The sequence below is a fragment of the Akebia trifoliata genome, chromosome 4, assembly GCF_017979445.1.
Source record: "Akebia trifoliata isolate Shusen 1 chromosome 4, ASM1797944v1, whole genome shotgun sequence".
Lineage (NCBI taxonomy): Eukaryota > Viridiplantae > Streptophyta > Magnoliopsida > Ranunculales > Lardizabalaceae > Akebia > Akebia trifoliata.
Genome location: NC_141378.1, coordinates 5914448 through 5932986, shown reverse-complemented (window position 1 = coordinate 5932986; position 18539 = coordinate 5914448). Strand labels below are relative to the sequence as shown.

At 32.4% G+C, this 18539-nt stretch overlaps 3 protein-coding genes and 1 pseudogene across 3 annotated transcripts; 3 read left to right on the top strand and 1 right to left on the bottom strand.

The window, feature by feature from the left end:
• Positions 1 to 1541: 1541 nt before the first annotated feature.
• On the bottom strand, positions 1542 to 3272 carry LOC147403302 (glutathione transferase GST 23-like). The gene is made up of 2 exons (XM_086437643.1): positions 2947 to 3272; positions 1542 to 2027 (listed from the first exon to the last, which is right to left on the bottom strand). The coding sequence occupies exons 1-2, from the start codon at positions 3256 to 3258 to the stop codon at positions 1680 to 1682; spliced, it is 660 nt and encodes a 219-aa protein (XP_086293769.1). The 5' UTR covers positions 3259 to 3272; the 3' UTR covers positions 1542 to 1679.
• A 1275-nt stretch (positions 3273 to 4547) lies between these two features.
• Positions 4548 to 6015, top strand: LOC147403301 (putative glutathione S-transferase). The gene is made up of 2 exons (XM_086437644.1): positions 4548 to 4889; positions 5627 to 6015. Exons 1-2 carry the CDS (start codon positions 4578 to 4580, stop codon positions 5981 to 5983), a joined length of 669 nt encoding a protein of 222 aa, XP_086293770.1. The 5' UTR covers positions 4548 to 4577; the 3' UTR covers positions 5984 to 6015.
• Positions 6016 to 9990: 3975 nt separating this feature from the next.
• On the top strand, positions 9991 to 11517 carry LOC147403300 (putative glutathione S-transferase). Its single transcript, XM_086437642.1, has 2 exons — positions 9991 to 10358; positions 11052 to 11517. The coding sequence occupies exons 1-2, from the start codon at positions 10047 to 10049 to the stop codon at positions 11412 to 11414; spliced, it is 675 nt and encodes a 224-aa protein (XP_086293768.1). The 5' UTR covers positions 9991 to 10046; the 3' UTR covers positions 11415 to 11517.
• A 1531-nt stretch (positions 11518 to 13048) lies between these two features.
• On the top strand, positions 13049 to 14459 carry LOC147403299 (glutathione transferase GST 23-like; annotated as a pseudogene).
• The last annotated feature ends 4080 nt before the right edge of the window (positions 14460 to 18539 follow it).

Sequence of the window (18539 nt, the reverse complement as noted above, 5' to 3'; positions counted from 1 at the left end):
GTGGTGTAAATCGAGCCGTGTCGCGTGGACGATTAAGATGAAAGACTTCTCAATAATCACTTACAAAGTAATAAATGATAGTGGTACTTCTTGTAATTCAAATCATTTTATGAAATTTATAAAGAATTTAGGTGATTTATGCAAAGTTTTCCAATGTTAATCAAAGTAAAGAGCTTAGGAAATTAATGTTTTAATCAAAGCTTTATAATAACATTAATTACTTGAAAACATTAGCACCCTACTTCTCCATGACTTAAGTTAAAAATTCAAACTTTACACTAGTCTTATTTATAAATTATTTAATCAATAATTTATAAGAATTTAAATTTCATACTCTTTAATCTTTCAAAGTAGAAACTTATTATCCAAGAAATAAGACTCCATTTGATGATTATCCATTACTGCCTAAAGGGTTTCAGATAAATTTCATACTCTTTAATCTTTTGGTTTGTTTATTTTTGAACCCTGATTTGTTGTTTTTTTGGTATTGGGCTTAAAGGGTTATGTTAGTTTTGTTGATGAATCTCTAATATTGGTAGGATTATTCGAATGATATAATGTTGATTGGGTTATCTTGATTTTCAAATTAGGGTTTGATGTCATATTATGTAAAATTGTATTATCGGGTTTTACTGATTTTAGGGTTTAAAAGGTTTTCTAGATAGGCTTTGATTTCATATTATGTAAAATCGAATTATGGATTTTATTGGAGTTTACGAGGTTCTGCTCGGTATCACTGAGGGTGGGGTTTAAACTGCAACTTTGAAAAATTTCAGTAATGTATAATCATTGACAAGCACATCTTAGATTGTGTAATTGTTTGCGGTTCATTCATCCTTTGTGGATGTTCGAGAAAAACTCTGTGATTTTGAGGGTGAAATCATTAGAAACAAAAAAGGGGGACTATGAAGTTTGAAATTTAATTTTTAGATGGGAAAAAACTAAATAAAAAAAAAATTAAGAAACTCACATTTGATTCAGTTTATCAACTTTGACATCAATGATAGTGTTGTTGTATTTAACATCAGCGGTAAATTGAGTCCTTCTTTAAGGGTTTGCAAATAAATCGAACAACGCACATTTGATTCAGCATCAAGAATAGATTAATCAAATGCCATCTAACTAGAGAGAAACCCCACCACATTGAAACCCTAGGTGATTTTTCGTGATTTTTTTGGAAAAAAATCGTGGTATAATTGACAATTATTAAAATTGTGATTTTTTAAAAAAGTCGCCGATTTTTGTCACTATCCAAGCAACTAAACCCAAAACGACCATGTCTTCGAACCCTAGCCGAAATCCCATGATTTTCTCTCAGAAAATCAGTCATTTTCGAAATGTAACTTAAACATGTTCAATCCATCATATTCAATGTTTTGTAGAAAACCCTTGAATTTTCTATTAAAAAAAATCATATATTGTTCTTAAGATTTGAAGGTTGAAGGAAATAGAATTTTACGATTAAATAAAGATGAGTTGATGCTAAAAATCCATCATCTTCATGTTGTTAACCTCTAAGATGACGTACAATTTCGTAAAAAACCACACATTTCAAAATTCTATGATAAATGTAGATCGGTCCAACAAAATTGAACGAGGGTCCAACAGAAACACACCGAATTTGATAAATGTCTGATCCATTTGGTTCAATGATCTTGAAACATTGATTAAGAAATATACTATATTACCAACTTCTCCCTCAATTGTTTGAAATAATCCAACATTTCATCTCGTTCAGGGAGGTTCTCTTTGATTACAGGAACTTTTTTGAAATTCTCCATCCATCGGTGCAATCGAGGGAACGTGTAGTCTTCCACCAATTTTACGCCCACCACTTCTTCTAATACCCCCAACCAATGAGCCATCCATCCGAAGACTATGTCCAGTAATCCGATTGTGTCACCGTTGAAGAACTTCTTCTCTCCTAGGGCAAACTTTTCTATGGTGCTCAATACTTCCAAGCTATCGCTTATTGCCTTTTCTCGTTCTTCGCCCGATGTCCGAAGAAATGCTTCAAATGTAGTGCTCTACATGATCATAACATTCCATTAATTGAGAATTATTATTTGATTTTTAGGATATTAATTATTAAGATAAGTTTGTGGTACGTTTCGAATTTTGGTGAAAATTAGAGAAAGCAAGAGTTATCAAATTGATGACATACCCATTGATCACCATGATTTTCTATTAGACTAACATAAAATAATGGATAATTATAAAAGCACCCCACGAATTAATAAGGGCAACCATACTATAGTCAAATTTTTGATGAGAAGATCAACCTCACCAAAATTAGCCCATTCCGAAACTTTTAACCCCATCAAAAGTGGTTTATAAAATACTCGATGATCAACAGTCCTTGAAATTATTTTGACGTGGTTGAAAATCAGCGCCTTCCGAATCTTTTAACCCATTGAAGACAAAAAGTTCAGCTATGGTGTTGGTTGCCCTTATTCATTCGTGGGGTGCTTTTATAATTAACCTAAAATAACCAAAATACCTCCATCTTCAACATTTTGTTTAAAACTCTTTGTTTCTTCCTAGAACCATCGACTTCAACCTCAAAATAAATAAATAAATAAATAAATTAATTAACTCGTCTTACCCCAAGATCTTATCTCCTAAAACCTATATAAGATTCTTTGGGAGGCTGAAGATCAAGGGATTTCGGTAGAGTAAACAATCCAAGTGTTTTTTGCAAGAGGTCGTAATAATTTGCCTCTCAGTCTCCCATGGGAGACTATGGTCCAGTAGAAAAATTAAAAGAGTGTAGTAATAAAATTAAAATAGTTTCATTGGAAGCGTTTTAAGGCAATATGAAATATTTCAAAAACATTGAATATTTCAGAGTCAATGTTTTGTTCGTGTCTCGGCCGAAATCAGAATGTTCTGCTTAAACATTTTGAAATGACAAGAAAATTTTAACTATGGTTAGTATAGAATTACCTTGTCCTCGGAATATTTAGCCCAAAATCGAGCTCCAGATCTCTCGTAGGGATCTTTAGGCAGCAATGGATAATTCTCTGGCCATGTATCTTCGATATATTCAAGGATGACATTGGACTCGGCGATGGGTTTTCCACCATGAACAAGGACTGGGATCTTCTTGTGGACTGGATTATATTTTAAGAGCAACTCACTCTTATCGGAAAGATCCTCTTCTATGTACTCATATTCTATACCCTTTAGCTTTAGAACCCATATCACTCTATAGCTAAAAGGACTAGGCCATGCTCCATGCAACTTCACTTCTTCCATGTTGTAGAGATTCTTATGGAATTCCTTCTACCCTATGAACTCCATTTATAAGTCCTTTCTTGCTTGGGCACCAAGTATTAATCTACTTTAAAAAATAAGTACTTAGAAATTTGAATTTTATATAGATTATTGATTAAATGATTTGTAAGTGGGCTAATATTAAAATTGAATTTTTGACTTAGGAGATGAGGTCTGTGGATTACTGATATGTTTGGATTAAATAATTAAATAATGCTATTATAAAACTTTGATTTAAATATGATTTTCTTGTGGAGTGTTTGGTTTGGTTTGATTTGGGTTTGCTTTGGAATTTTAAAGTTTGATTCTAGGTTGTTTGGCTACACTATTTTTTGAAATTGATTCCAGGTTCTGGAATCAAGAATCTCATTTTGCCTATTATGATCTTTATGTGCTACATCCTTGTTGTGTAAATTGAGTTATGTCATGTTGTTGGTTCAGATGAAAGAATTCTCAATAACCACTTATGAAGTAATAAATGATGGTGGTTCCTCTTATAATACGAATCATTTTCTGAAATTTCTTAAGAATTTAGGTGATCTATGTAAAGTTTTACGATATGTAAATCATTTCAATTGCTTCAACAAGCATCCGTAAAAGTGGTTTCAATGAAAAAGTAAGGTTCGTGGGGAGTTATTTCAATTTTACGTAAGAATATATAAATAGTTCTTGGGTTTGAGGCCTATCTGGTAAAAATGACTCTAATATATAACTGAGACGCTCTATCTCCAAAGCTAAGAGCTTAGGAGATCAATCTTTTAATCAAAGCTTTATAATAAGATTAATTACTTGAAAACTTTAGCTCCCCCACCCACTCCACGCCCAAAGTCAAAATTCAAACTTCAGAATAGTCCTATTTATAAATTATTAACCAATAATTTATAAGAACTCAAATTTCTTCTCTTTCAAAGTAGAAACTTAGTGCCCAAGAAAGAAGACTTCATTTAATGAATATAAATGGGGCCACGTTCAATGGCTAACTTTTTGGCAAAACATTTTTCAACTTGTAAACATGGGTTAGAAGTTTTGGAATGGGCTGATTTTTGGTGAGGATGATCTCCTCACCGTAGAGATCATCCTCACCAAAAATCAGCCCATTACAAAACTTCTAACTCATGTTTTGAAAAATGTTTTGCCATCATCCTCACCGTAGAGATCATCCTCATCAAAAATCAGCCCATTACAAAACTTCTAACCCATGTTTTAAAAAATATTTTGCCAAAAAGTTAGCCATTGAATGGGACCCATATAAATGAGCTTGATAGAGTGAAAAATCTTCCATATTAATTTTCCTTAATATCATGGGAGAAGTGATGTTGTTTGGATCATGGCCTAGCCCTTTTAGCTGTAAAGTGATTTGGGCTCTAAAGCTAAAAGGAGTAGAATATGAGTACATTGAAGAGGATCTTTCCAACAAGAGTGAGTTGCTCTTGCAATATAATCCAATCCACAAGAAGATCCCAGTTTTTGTTCATGGTGGAAAACCCATCGCCGAGTCTAACATCATCCTTGAATATATCGAAGATACATGGCCAGAGAATTATCCATTGCTGCCTAAAGATCCCTACGAGAGATCTGTAGCTCGATTTTGGGCTAAATTTGCCGATGACAAGGTATGTATAAATTATTCTATCAATCACATAGGGGTATTAGGTAAATGTGATCATAGTTCTAAAACTCGAATTTCTTACTCCAATGAGTAAAATAAATATATTTTACAATTATTAAATAATTAAAAAAATAATTATTATTATATTTAGTTCCTTTCATTGCATAAATTTCTAATCCAAGGGCAGGTTTTTTTTGTTGGCTTAGAAAATAGGTTAAATGAATTTTGGGTTGAGTTAACTCAAAATTCAATTGAGTCAAATCAACTCGAAAGTTCTAACACATGGTTGCAACCAACCTACTCTAGAGGGATATGGGACACACTGACTTGGGTATAATTGTTATTGTTGTAATTCAAACAAAAGATAACTTTGGTAATTATTATAATATATAGTTATGATAGTTTTGTATTGAGTTAATTATTGTAATAAAGTGGTTACAATAATTGTCTTTAACTATGTAAAGATGATTAAAGATCGATTTCACATTGAATTAGAATGCAGAGACTCTGACTGTCTCGAATCAGAACAATCTCTCAATTTTTTTTTTTTTCTTGTTTTAGTGTTCTTTTTAAAATCTGATCATCAAGTTGCTAAGTTCATAACAAATCGACCATGTTTTTGATGGATTTGAGAGTTATCTTAATTTTAGTAAATCTATATATATATATATATATATATATATATAATATATATATATATATATATATATTTTTTAATTCTTTTAAAATTTTATTGTGTAGGGCACAATTATTTGGACATTCTGTCGTGCTAAAGGGGAAGAAGAGCAAGAGAAGGCCATGAAGGAGACTTTGGAAATGTTGAAAATTATAGAAGAACATGGGCTTGGAGAGAAGAAGTTCTTTGGTGGGGAGAAGATTGGATTACCGGACTTATCTTTCGGAGGTATTGCACATTGGTTGGGAGTGATAGAAGATGTAATAAGTGTAAAGCTTGTGGAAGCTCACAAATTCCCTCGCTTAACAACATGGATAGAGAATTTCAAGAAAGCTCCTGTCATCGAAGAGAACCTTCCCAACCGCTATGAGATGTTGGTTCAACTCAAACGTTTTAGGGAGATGTTATTAGCCTCTCCATGACACTAGCTAGCATCCATTGTACTTTTTCTTTATGTGTGTTTCTACTTTCTAAGATTTACTATGAGAATGAGTTTCATGTACTCATTTATCTATATATATATATGGTAATAAATTTTAAAGAAAGTTTTGAAATCTTACTAAGAGTCATTGAGCTCTCCTTATGGCATCCAAAAACATGATCCAGTGCAACAGGGATATAGAGGACAAAATTTTATTAATATTTTTTATTTTTGCTGAGCAATCAAGGAAGTATTGGTTAATGAAGGTGGGATCCGGGATTTGAACCTAGGTTATGGGATTAACTCTCCTCAAGTCTTACCACTAGTTAAGTGGCACCTTCTATGAAGTTTTTATTAAAAAAATTACTTTTCACAGTGAAATTCCAATTTTGAAATTGGGAGTTTAGTAGCCATCCACTTTCAAAACCTTGGATCAAATCCAAAAAACTTATATATTTTTTTTAATTTTCTTTTTGAATTTGAGTTTTTCCATAAAATCCAGAGAGTTGTGGTGTTGTTGGCATTCACCTTCAGTATTTGAGAGAGAGCTTAAATTTTCCACAACAAATTATTTTTATTTAGGTATGATTGAAGACTACATTTATTTTTATAATTTTTTTATATTTAAAATAATTGATTATACACATAATTACCAAACACCGTTAACCTCCAGAGTCCCTAACCCTAATATTTTCTCACTTTTTTAGAGATACCCCTCTACATTTTGATCAATATTAAATAACACCATTTGTTCTAAAACTGATTACTTCACTCGTTGACCAAGGTTTTGTCCAAGCGACTCAACCTAAAATGATATTGTCTTCAACTGTATGTTTGATTGCACATGGAAAATAGGGTGGAAAATCAATTTCCATGGAAAATGATATTTTTCAAGTGTTTGATTGCACATGGAAATGGAATTCATTTTCCACCCCATTCAAAAAGTCCATTAAATCATGGATTTCACTTTCCCACCCATATGGGTGGGAAAATGAAATCCACCCATATTTTCCATCATCAATTCTTCCCCACCACCACCATTACCACCACCACCACCACCACCACCACCACCATCACCATTACACTAACCTCGTCGTCGTCGTCATCGCCGTAGTCACCATCGCCGTCGCCATCGGCTCTGTCTCCGATCACCTTCTATCTTTCTTCTTCTTCTCATTCTTCTCCATCCCTCACCTCATCCGCCACCACTACCACCACGTTCTCCCCCCATCTTCCTCACTTACCTCCATCGCCACCGTCACCACCGTCGTGGCCGCCACCGTCGCCGTCGTGGCCGCCACCTTCGTCGCCACATCCTCCCCCCTCCCTCTTCCTCGTCATCTTCTTCTTCCTCTCCCCCTCCTATCATCTTCTTCCTCCTTCTCCTCTTTTTCTTTTTTCTTATATTTTTCCATGATTTTATCCATGTGAAATCAAACAATGGAATTTGATTTTCCAACCCTACCTATTTTCCACAACTAATTTTCCATGGATTTCAAATTCCATGGAAAGTGACTTTCCATGCAATCAAACATACCCTTAGTTGAAACTCAAGATTTTCTCTTTTAGCTGAAACTCAAGATTTTCTCTCAGAAAATCTGTCATCTTCAAACTATTAACTTCTAGTTTAAGGTAACTTTAATCTATTCAATCCATCATATTCAGTACTTTACACAAAACCCTTGAATTTTCTAATAAAAAATGTTTCTTAGATTTGAAGGTTGAAGAAAATAAAATTTTACTATTAAATTAGAGTTATGTCAGAGTACCATCGTGGGGACATTGCTGACGTGGATGTGTATTAGAACCATAGATGTTTGTCATCGAGATATGAGTGAGAAGCATCTATGGCCCCCCATGTCAATTTCAATGTTACTTCAACATTTTCCATTAAATTAATTATAAAGTATAAATTATTCTTAACCTATTCATTTTTAACAGATACCATAGAAAGTCAAGGGCAACACGTCATAAAATCACAAGTATTAATAGAAATATATAATAAAATATAACTCAGGCTCTATCTCGAACACCAAGAAGATTAAGAAAATTATTTTTAATCAAAGTTTTATAATAGCTAGCATTGATTGGTTCCAACTCCCAACCATAGTTTTGAAAGAGAGCTGTTATTTGGCAACCCCGACTTCTTAAATTATTTATCATACTCCAATTAAAGATTAAAACATATTCTTCAAACATTACAAAGATCTCGTTTAAATAATAATCTCAGCATTACAAAATATTATAATACTCATTCAAACAATTTTAATAGTTGTTAACAATTATGATTAGATTTATATAAAACACGAAACCCAAAAGTCAAAATCTATAAAAAAAAAAAAAAATGAAGTAAAGAGAACTTCTATTGGTACCTCAACTTATTCTCAACCATACACTTATTTTCTTTATTCTTAATTTGGATGTAATAAGTAAAAATTGGGGTGCCAAAAGCAACTCTCTTTAAAAATTTGACTTGGATATCCATCAAGTTGATCACCTATAAGATTTTTTGGGAGGCTGAAAATCATGGGATTTCGGTGGAATAAACAATCAAGTGTTTTTTGCAAGAGGTTGTAATAATTTGCCTATCAGTCTCCGATGGGAGACTATGGTCCAGTAGTAAAATTAAAATAGTTTCATTGGAAGCGTTTTAAGGCAATATGAAATATTTCAAACACATTGAATATTTTGAAATGACAAGAAAATTTTAACCATGGGTAGTATAGAATCACCTTGTCCTCGGAAAATTTAGCCCAGAATCGAGCTACAGATCTCTCGTAGGGATCTTTAGGCAGCAATGGATAATTCTCTGGCCATGTATCTTTGATATATTCAAGGATGACGTTGGACTCGGCGATGGGTTTTCCACCATGAACAAAAACTGGGATCTTCTTGTGGACTGGATTATATTTCAAGAGCAACTCACTCTTGTTGGAAAGATCCTCTTCTATGTACTCATATTCTACACCTTTTAGCTTTAGAGCCCAAATCATTCTGTAGCTAAAAGGGCTAGGCCATGATCCAAACAACTTCATTTCTCCCATGATATTAAGGAAAATTAATATAATGGAAGATTTTTCACTCTGTCAAGCTCATTTATATTCATCAAATCAAGTCTTTCCTTCTTCTTGGACACTAAGTTTCTATTTTGAGAGAGAAAAGAAATTTTAGTTCTTGATTAAAAAATTTATAAATAGGACTAGTGTGAAGTTTGAATTTGACTTTGGGCATGGAGTGGGTAGGGGTGCTAATGTTTCAAGTAATTAATCTTATTATAAAGCTTTGATTTAAAGATTGATCTCCTAAGCTCTTTGCTTTGTTGATAGAGCCTCTCGGTTATATAGTAGTCTTTTTTACCGGATAGACCTTGAACCCAAGAACTATTTATATTTTCTTAAGTAAAATTGAACTAACTCCCCACGAACCTTACTTTTTCATTGAAACCACTTTTACGGATGCTTGTTGAAGCAATGCAAATGATTTACATATCGTAAAACTTTACATAAATCACCTAAATTCTTAAGATATTTCAGAAAATGATTCTTAGTATAAGAGGAACCAACATCATTTATTACTTCGTAAGTGGTTATTGAGATGTCTTTCATCTGAACCGACAACACGACATAACTCAATTTACACCACAACGATGTATCACATTAAGATCGTGATAGGCAAAATGAGATTCTTGATTCTAGAACCTGGAATCAATTTCAAAAAATAGTGTAGCCAAACAAACTAGAATCCAAATTTAAAATTCCAAAGCAAATCCAAATCAAACCAATGCAAACACCCCATAAGAAAATCATATTTAAATCAAAGTTTTATAATAGCATTAATTAATTATTTAATTCAAACATATCAGTAATCGACAGACCTCATCTCCTAAGTCAAAAATTCAATTTTAATATTAACCCACTTACGAATCATTTAATCAATAATCTATATAAAATTCAAATTTCTAAGTACTTATCTTTGAAAGTAGATTAATACTTGGTGCCCAAGCAAGAAAGGACTTATAAATGGAGTTCATAGGGTAGAAAGAATTCCACAAGAATCTCTACAACATGGAAGAAGTGAAGTTGCATGGAGCATGGCCTAGTCCTTTTAGCTATAAAGTGATATGGGCTCTAAAGCTGAAGGGTATAGAATATGAGTACATAGAAGAGGATCTTTCCAACAAGAGTGAGTTGCTCTTGAAATATAATCCAGTTTACAAGAAGATCCCAGTTTTTGTTCATGGTGGAAAACCCATTGCCGAGTCCACCGTCATCCTTGAATATATCGAAGATACATGGCCAGAGAATTATCCATTGCTGCCTAAAGATCCCTACGAGAGATCTGTAGCTCGATTTTGGGCTAAATTTGCAGACGACAAGGTACGTATAAATTATTTTATGGGATTAGGTAAAGGTGATCATAGTTTTAAAACTCAAATGTCTTACTCCAATGAGTAAAATAAATATATATTACAATTATTAAATGTTTAAAAATAATACTAATAATTATATTTAGTTCCCTTCATTGCATAAATTTCTAATCCAAGGCCAGGTTTTTTTGTTGGCTTAGAAAATTGGTTAAATGACTTTTGGGTTGAGTTAACTCAAAATTCAATTGAGTCAAATCAACTTGAAAGCACTAACACATGGGTTGCAACCAACCTACTCTAGAGGGATATGGGTTATCATTAAAAACAAACACACACTGACTTGGGTTTAATTGTTATTGTTGTAATTCAAATAAAAGATATAACTTAGGTAATTATTATAATATATAGTTAGGATGGTTTTGTATTGAGTTAATTATTGTAATAAAGTGGTTACAATAATTGTCTTTAATTATGTAAAGATCATTAAAGATCACTTTCACAATGAATTAGAATGCAAAGACCTCAATTGTCTCGAATCAGATCAATCTCTAAAATTTTTTCTTCTTGTTTTAGTGTTCTTTTTAAAATCTGACCATCAAGTTACCAAGTTCATATCAAATTGACCATGATTTTGATGGATTTGAGAGCTATCTTAATTTTAGTAAATCTGTTTTTAATTTTTTTTTAAAATTGTATTGTGTAGGGCACAAATATTTGGACATTCTTTCGTGCTAGTGCTAAAGGGGAAGAAGAACAAGAGAAGGCCATGAAGGAGACTTTGGAAATGTTGAAAATTATAGAAGAACATGGGCTTGTAGAGAAGAAATTCTTCGGTGGGGAGAAGATTGGATTACCTGACTTAGCTTTCGGAGGTATTGCACATTGGTTGGGAGGGATAGAAGATGTAATAGGCGTAAAGCTTGTGGAAGCTCACAAATTCCCTCGCTTAACTACATGGATAGAGAATTTCAAGAAAGCTCCTGTCATCAAAGAGAACCTTCCCGACCGCAATGAGATGTTGGTTTTTCTCAAACGTTTTAAGGAGAGGTTATTAGCCTCTCCATGAGACTAGCTAGCATCCATTGCACTTCTTTATGTGTGCTGCTACTTTCTAGGTTTTACTATGAGAATGAGTTTCATGTACTCATGTATCTATATATGTATGGTAATAAATTATAAGGAAAATTTTAAAATCTTACTGAGGGTCATTGAGCTCATCTCGTGGCATCCAAAAATATGATTGGATGCGACAAGGATACAGAGGACACTGACATTTTTTATTTTTGCTAAGTAATCAAGGGAGTAGTGGTTATGGAAGGTGAATTCCGGGATTTGAACCTAGGGTATGGGACTAACTCTCCCCAAGTCTTACTACTAGCTAAGTGGCACTTTCTATGAATTTTTTATTAAAAAACATTACTTTTCACAGTGAAATTTCAATTTTAAAATTGGGAGTTTAGTAGCCATCCACTTTCAAAACCTTGGATCAAATCTGAAAAAAAAAAAAATTTGAATTTTCTTTTTGGATTTGAGTTTTTCCATGAAATTTAGAGAGTTGTGGTGTTGTTGGCATTCATCTTCAGCATTTGAGAGAGAGATTAAATTTTCCACAACAAATTGTTTTTATTTAGGTATGATTGAAGACTACATTTATTTTTATAATTTAAAATAACAATAATAATAATAATAATAATTGATTATACACATGGTTACAAAACGCCATTAACCTCCACAGTCCCTGACTCTAATATTTTCTCACTTTTTTAGATATACCCCTCTACATTTTGATCAATATTAAATAACACCATTTGTTCTAAAACTGATTACTTCACTCGTTGACCAAGGTTTTGTCCAAGTGACTCAGTCTAAAATGATGTTGTCTTCAACTTTTGGCAGAAACCCAGGATTTTCTCTAAGAAAATCTGTCATCTTCAAACTATATTAAGTTCTGGTTTAAGGTAACTTTAATCTATTCAATCCATCATATTCAATGCTTTATACAAAACCCTTGAATTTTCTAATAAAAAATGCTTCTTTAGGTTTGAAGGTTGAAGGAAATAAAATTTTACTATTAAATTAGAGAGTTGGAACCATAGATGCTTGTCATCAAGATACGAGTGAGAAGCATCTATGGCCCCCCATGTCAATTTCAATGTTACTTCAACATTTTCCATCAAATTAAGATAAGTTTACCTGAAAATCTGTCTTGTTCAAGCTGTTAACTATCAAGTGGGACTTATTTTTAACCTATTCATTTTTAACAGATACCACAGAAAGTCAAGGGCAACACGTCATAAAATCACAAGTATTAATAGAAATATAACTCAGGCTCTATCTCCAACACCAAGAAGATTAGGAAAATTATTTTTAATCAAAGTTTTATAATAGCTAGCATTGATTGGTTCCAACTCCCAACCAGTTTTGAAAGAGATCTGTTATTTGCCAAACAAAAGTAGAAATCTATATAAAAAAATGAAGCAAAGAGAACTCGTATGGGTACCCCAACTTTGACTTATTCCCAACCATACACTTATTTTCTTTATTTTTAATTTGGATGTAATAAGTAAAAATTGGGGTGCCAAAAGCAACTCTCTTTTAAAATTTGACTTGGATATCCATCAAGTTGATCACTCACAAGTTGAAAATGAATCGAATTATATAAAATTTATAAATATTTAAAAACTAATTTTAATTATTTTAATTGCCAAGTCCATTGTAATCCTTGAATACATCGAGGAGACGTGGCCAAAGAATTATCCGTTGTTGCTGAAAGATCCTTATGAGAGGTCTGTAGCTCAATTTTGGACTAAGTTTGCCGAGGACAAGGTAATTCTATGACACATACATACAGAAAAGTTGAGAAAAAAATTCTCTTTCTTTGTGTTGTGTAATGTAGCTTGCATGTTGGGACTAGAAAAAGCGTATTTGAAAACAAAAATGTGGTTTGGTGAGTGATGGGCCACCTGTTTCTCAAGAGAATGAGAAGTCAATAGTGGACCAAAATCAAAGGTGGCTTAGGCCAACTTCTGGCTTTCAGTGTTAACAAACACAGGTCCCTTATTTTTTAATAAATTTCAAATCACCCTACTTCATTAGGCATGTTTATTTCCCAAACTGCTCCTAATGTACATTTTCTCAGTCGTCATCTTCAGTGTTTGGGTTCAATTTGTGTCCACTTTTTCCTCTCTCTCATGACTATTATCGCCAATCAAATACGACCTCCATAACTAAAAGGAACCTAATTTTTTATGGGATAACTGTAGGGGCAGAGTCAGGTTTTTCGTGTAATGGGGGCAAACTGTAGTTAGTTATATAGTTAAAGAACTTGAAGATAAATGATTTTAGGGAGAAATTCAGAGATTTTTTATTAGAAATTAAAGAAAAGGATATTTAAATCATTTTCAATTACTATATGAACAAAAAATTATGGGGGGTGGGGGGCGGGGAGGTGAGGGTGTGGGGGCAAAATGAGAAGAGAGGTCAGGGAGTAAGGACAAATGGGACATGTAATTAGTTGAAAATTGGTTATGCATTTAATACTAAAATCAACTGTTCAAGTCTTGTGCTTCTTTTTCTTAGGTTGGCCACCATTGATCAACCTTTAATTAGATTAATATATGGTATTCTTATTACTTTATTGGTTTTGAAATCTGACCATCTAGTTACAAACTAGGTTTATAGATGAATTATGTGTGATCTTCAATACATCCGAGAGCCTTCTTTATGTGATTAAATATTTTTCGACCGATAATCATATTTTTCAATTTTTTTTTTAATTTTTAGCCCTGTTGGGGAAGAACATGAGAAGGCCATAAAAGAAAGCCTTGAAATGCTAGGAATCATTGAAGAAAATGGGCTTGGAGAGAAGAAATATTTTGGTTGGGATAAGGTTGGATTAGTAGACTTGGCCTTCAAAGGTATTGCACATTGGTTGGGTGCGATGGAGGATATAGTAGACGTAAAGCTTGTGGAAGCCCACAAATTCCCTTGCTTGACCGCATAGATAGAGAATTTCAAGACAGCTGCTGTCATCAAAGAGAACCTTCCTGACCGCGATAAGATATTGATTCATCTCAAACATTGTAGGGAGATGTTACTAGCATCCCCATGAATCACGACACTAGTAAATTCATGTGTGCTTCTACTTATAAGTTTAATTGTGAGTACGAGGTTTAATATGCTCTTATATCTATGTATTGAAATAATTAACTAGAAGAAGTGAGAAAGAATCATGTATTTTCTATCTCCTACAAATATAAATAAAATATTAAAGCTTAAAGTTAAGCCAATAATCACAAAATTATTTATGTGGGGGTGAATATATGGTATCTCTATTGTATTTATGTTCTCCAAGATAAGAGATGATTTATATTCCCATATGAAGATATAGAATAAAGATCTTTTATGAAACACACTTAGATTAAAAAAAAAATTATGCCTTGATTAAGATTGAAGTTGGAATTTGTCACTTTTAAATTAAAAGATGAAGCAACAAATTTGCAGCTTTTTTTTTCTTTTTTGTTCTAAGGCACTAAATACATTTAAAAATAAATTTAAAAGCAGGAAAATCCAACTCCAATCTTAATCAGAGCATAAGTTTTTATTTGAGTGTCCATTTCACTATTATGCATTTTAGGTATTTTTTGAAGTTATATTTAGTGACGAAATGGTCACATTTCAAAAGTGAAAATTTGTTGCTTTGAAGTAACAAAATCGCAGTTTTTTTCTTCTTCTTTAAGTGGTGAGTTCTCCATTGGAAAGATATTCACAAAATACTTGAAATGTGCGTGCGCGCATGCGTGCGCACACACACACACACACACACACACATATATATCGATTTGCTCATTATCATAATTTATATCTAAATATATATTTCTTGTAAACCAGGTATCCGGTATCCCTATATACAAGGTTCTGGGCCTATATTTGGGCTTTTCCCAATCATAGACCATAGTCTTGTCCAAAGATTAGTCTCGAGGCACGTACAATACTTGCACATCACACACACACCAGGTAAGTGAGGGTGCGCCCTCGCAGGTGACCCATGAGGAATTAATACTCATATTGGTTATAGATCTCATCACAACCTACAAATCCAAAATTACCATTGAGCCAATCTCTTGGGATTTATATCTAAATATTTAAAATTATGAGTATGCCATTATGTACTCATCGCTATTGTTTTGATCATTATGGTAATTTGTGTGCACTTCTTTACTTATCATTTACCATCACAAATTGTTTAAAAGATCGTGTAAGATAACAGAGATGATTAAGGGTATTTTGGCTACTTCGTATTAATAATCATCTAAAATTTGTGGGAATTTAAAGCAAAAATCGTATTATAAGGATCATAAAGTAATGTTCTCAAAAAATTGAGGACCATTCCTGAATATATATATAATTGGTTGTAACGGCAGGTGCGAAGATTCCAAATGATTCCATTCTTGTGGTGTACGTTATACCAGCGACATGTAACATTTAAAAAATAAAAAATAAATAAGGGTTCTTTTTGTCGATATCTTCTTTGCGATTTTTGGACGGTAGTGAGAAGGTCAAATAATATAAATAAATAAATAAATAAATAAGAAAGAGCCACACCTACCCTATGCAATTCTTTCATTAAATGTAAAGGAATTGGAGTGTCATTAGTAAAAGTTTGTGTGGCAATAGCATCTCTCTTATTAAAAAAAAAGAGGAATTAAGTTTCCACTAAACACTTGGGTGGTTTTACTCGGTAACTTTTTTATTTTTTTCAAATTTGATAACATGCCCCTCTGACCAAGGTCTTTTTGAATGATTAATGTAAACAGCGTAAATATCCTCCTCTTCGACATTTACTTGATTTTCTCTCCAAAACTAACATCTTTAACAGGGCAGAGCCAGGATTTTGCTCATATGAGGGCAATCAAGAGTAGAAAAGAAAAATTGTGGAGACAATTAAGAGTGAAAAAAATAGTTATGGGGATAATTAAGAGTGGAAAAAAAATTTGTGGGGACAATAATGATAAATTTCTTTATCCGTTACTAAAATCTGTCGCAATAGCACATTATTCCATGGAATTTGAAAACTCTTGTGGGGGCAAGTGCCCCCACTCTAAATCCGCCCCTGATCTTCAACCTCATGTAATGATATTTTTAACTGTCTTATTCAAGTTTAATATTTTATCTTCTTTGAAGGTGAGACACGGATTTATACTGGGGCAACAAGGGTATTTGCTCTTATTAGAATTTTTAAAAATGATAAGGATTTATATTCTACTATGATTGATAATAATGACGAAAAATCAAATTCACTACTATTGTTCTACAATAAATTTTAAAATTTAGAAGAGCCTTAATAACCTCCCATATAAACAAAATTCCAACTCTACCCTATCACTTACTAAGTTGATTAAATTAACGATGTATGATGTTAAGAGTTAGGACCTGAATTCAAGTACCCGCCTTCACCTAATTATTATAAACCAACTAATCATGTTTATCTATAAAAAGAAAGATTCTATTTAATTCAACTTTTGAAGTTTAATTTTTTTTTATAAGTAGAAGACCAATTGAATTTTGGATTAAAAAAATTGAAGATTTCTACAAGGCATTGAAGATACTAAATAAGTTAAAAATAATTTACCTTAGAAATTAATGATTTAGATGAAATATTTTTACCTACCTCTTCACCCTTGTATTCAATCCATAATTTACCATTGGAGTTAATAGTTAAAAGATGATGGATTTTCTAGAAGAACGATCCATGGATTTGGGCTTGAGGTTGAAGACAAAGGGTATTTAAGTTACTTTATGTTAGTCTTTAAAACAAAACCTAGGTCAATGTGTATGTCATGAGTTTAAAAACTCATGGGTATCTCTAATAATAATCAAAATGTAGAGGCGCATAACTAAATTGTCCAAAAAAAGAACATTTACTTGTGGCCAAGTATTTTTGTCACATTGTGTTAGGTACAAAGTCTTAAAAGAGCGGAAAATGTCTGAAAAATTCAATTTCAAATAAAGAGTAGCATATTGGTAAGAAACGGTTACCAGTTAGCCACTTATGAAAGGCATATATGTAATTTCAATATTCCTCAAGGCTATTTTCATAAAAAAATTCCTTTTAAAGACTGATATTTAAAATCTCTCAGTCAGACTCGCTCTATGTGTTCTCTATTGGCGAAATCCAATATTGATCTTGAGATTTGAAGGTTGAAGGAAATTATATTGTAAATATAATAAAATATAACTCACGCTCTATCTACAACACCAAGAAGATTAAGAAAATTATCTTTTAATCAAAGTTTTATAATAGCTAGCATTGATTAGTTCAAACCATAGTTTTAAAATTCGACTTTGATATCCACCAAGTCGAGTCAAGTCCAACGACACTCACAAGTTGCTTTAGATGAATCAAATTAAAACATATAAAATTTATAAATATTTAAATGCTAATTTTATTTTTTAGATTTTATTCTTTTTACTCCACACAAATATATATTATATATAACCAAATAACTCGGTGTGGTTACTAAATTGATTCGATGAGTTGGTTCAATCGACAGAGACAGAGCCAGGATTTTCTAGAGGGGGCAAATTATAACACCCAATAAAATTTGAGGAGCATGAATATGAGTGGTTTTGAAAAAAAAAAATTAATTTTCTTTTTTGTTAAAGATTGAAAATGGCATTTAGGTCATTTCTCATTAATTTATGAGAGAAGATCTATGTCAAAGAGCAAGTCATTAGTGGGAGGGGTAAATTGTCAAATATTAACCAAGTTTGGGGAGGACAAACTCAAAATATATCAAATTATCAAGAAAAAAATATATAATTTAAAAAAAAATAAAAATTATGGGGGCAAATGCCCCCATTTTAAATCCGTTCATCAATCGAGTTTTGGGTCCGAGTCACCTCGAAGTCCAACAAAATCAAATTGACTTGAGGAGTTTTAAAACTATATATGCTTCAAACATAACACCCCACCTACTCCATGTCCTAGCTAATTCAAAATTCATGACTAATCCTATTTATATATCTTTGATCAATAATTTATAATAGTTTGAATTTCTCTAACATTTTATTATGTGATTATATAATAAAATTTGTTCGTCGATCCTATGAGATTATGAATATGATGATGACGATACCGATGATGACAAAGACAAAGAAAGTAGAAACTTAATGCCCAAGCAAAATGACT

Bases quoted from the DNA above. Each gene is read 5' to 3' on its own strand.
- LOC147403302 (XM_086437643.1), bottom strand. From the start codon at position 3,258: ATGGAAGAAGTGAAGTTGCATGGAGCATGGCCTAGTCCTTTTAGCTAT. The intron at 2,028-2,946 runs GTAATTCTATAC...ATGATCATGTAG, and splicing joins CTAAATATTCCGAGGACAAG to AGCACTACATTTGAAGCATT.
- LOC147403301 (XM_086437644.1), top strand. From the start codon at position 4,578: ATGGGAGAAGTGATGTTGTTTGGATCATGGCCTAGCCCTTTTAGCTGT. The intron at 4,890-5,626 runs GTATGTATAAAT...TTTATTGTGTAG, and splicing joins CTAAATTTGCCGATGACAAG to GGCACAATTATTTGGACATT.
- LOC147403300 (XM_086437642.1), top strand. From the start codon at position 10,047: ATGGAAGAAGTGAAGTTGCATGGAGCATGGCCTAGTCCTTTTAGCTAT. The intron at 10,359-11,051 runs GTACGTATAAAT...TGTATTGTGTAG, and splicing joins CTAAATTTGCAGACGACAAG to GGCACAAATATTTGGACATT.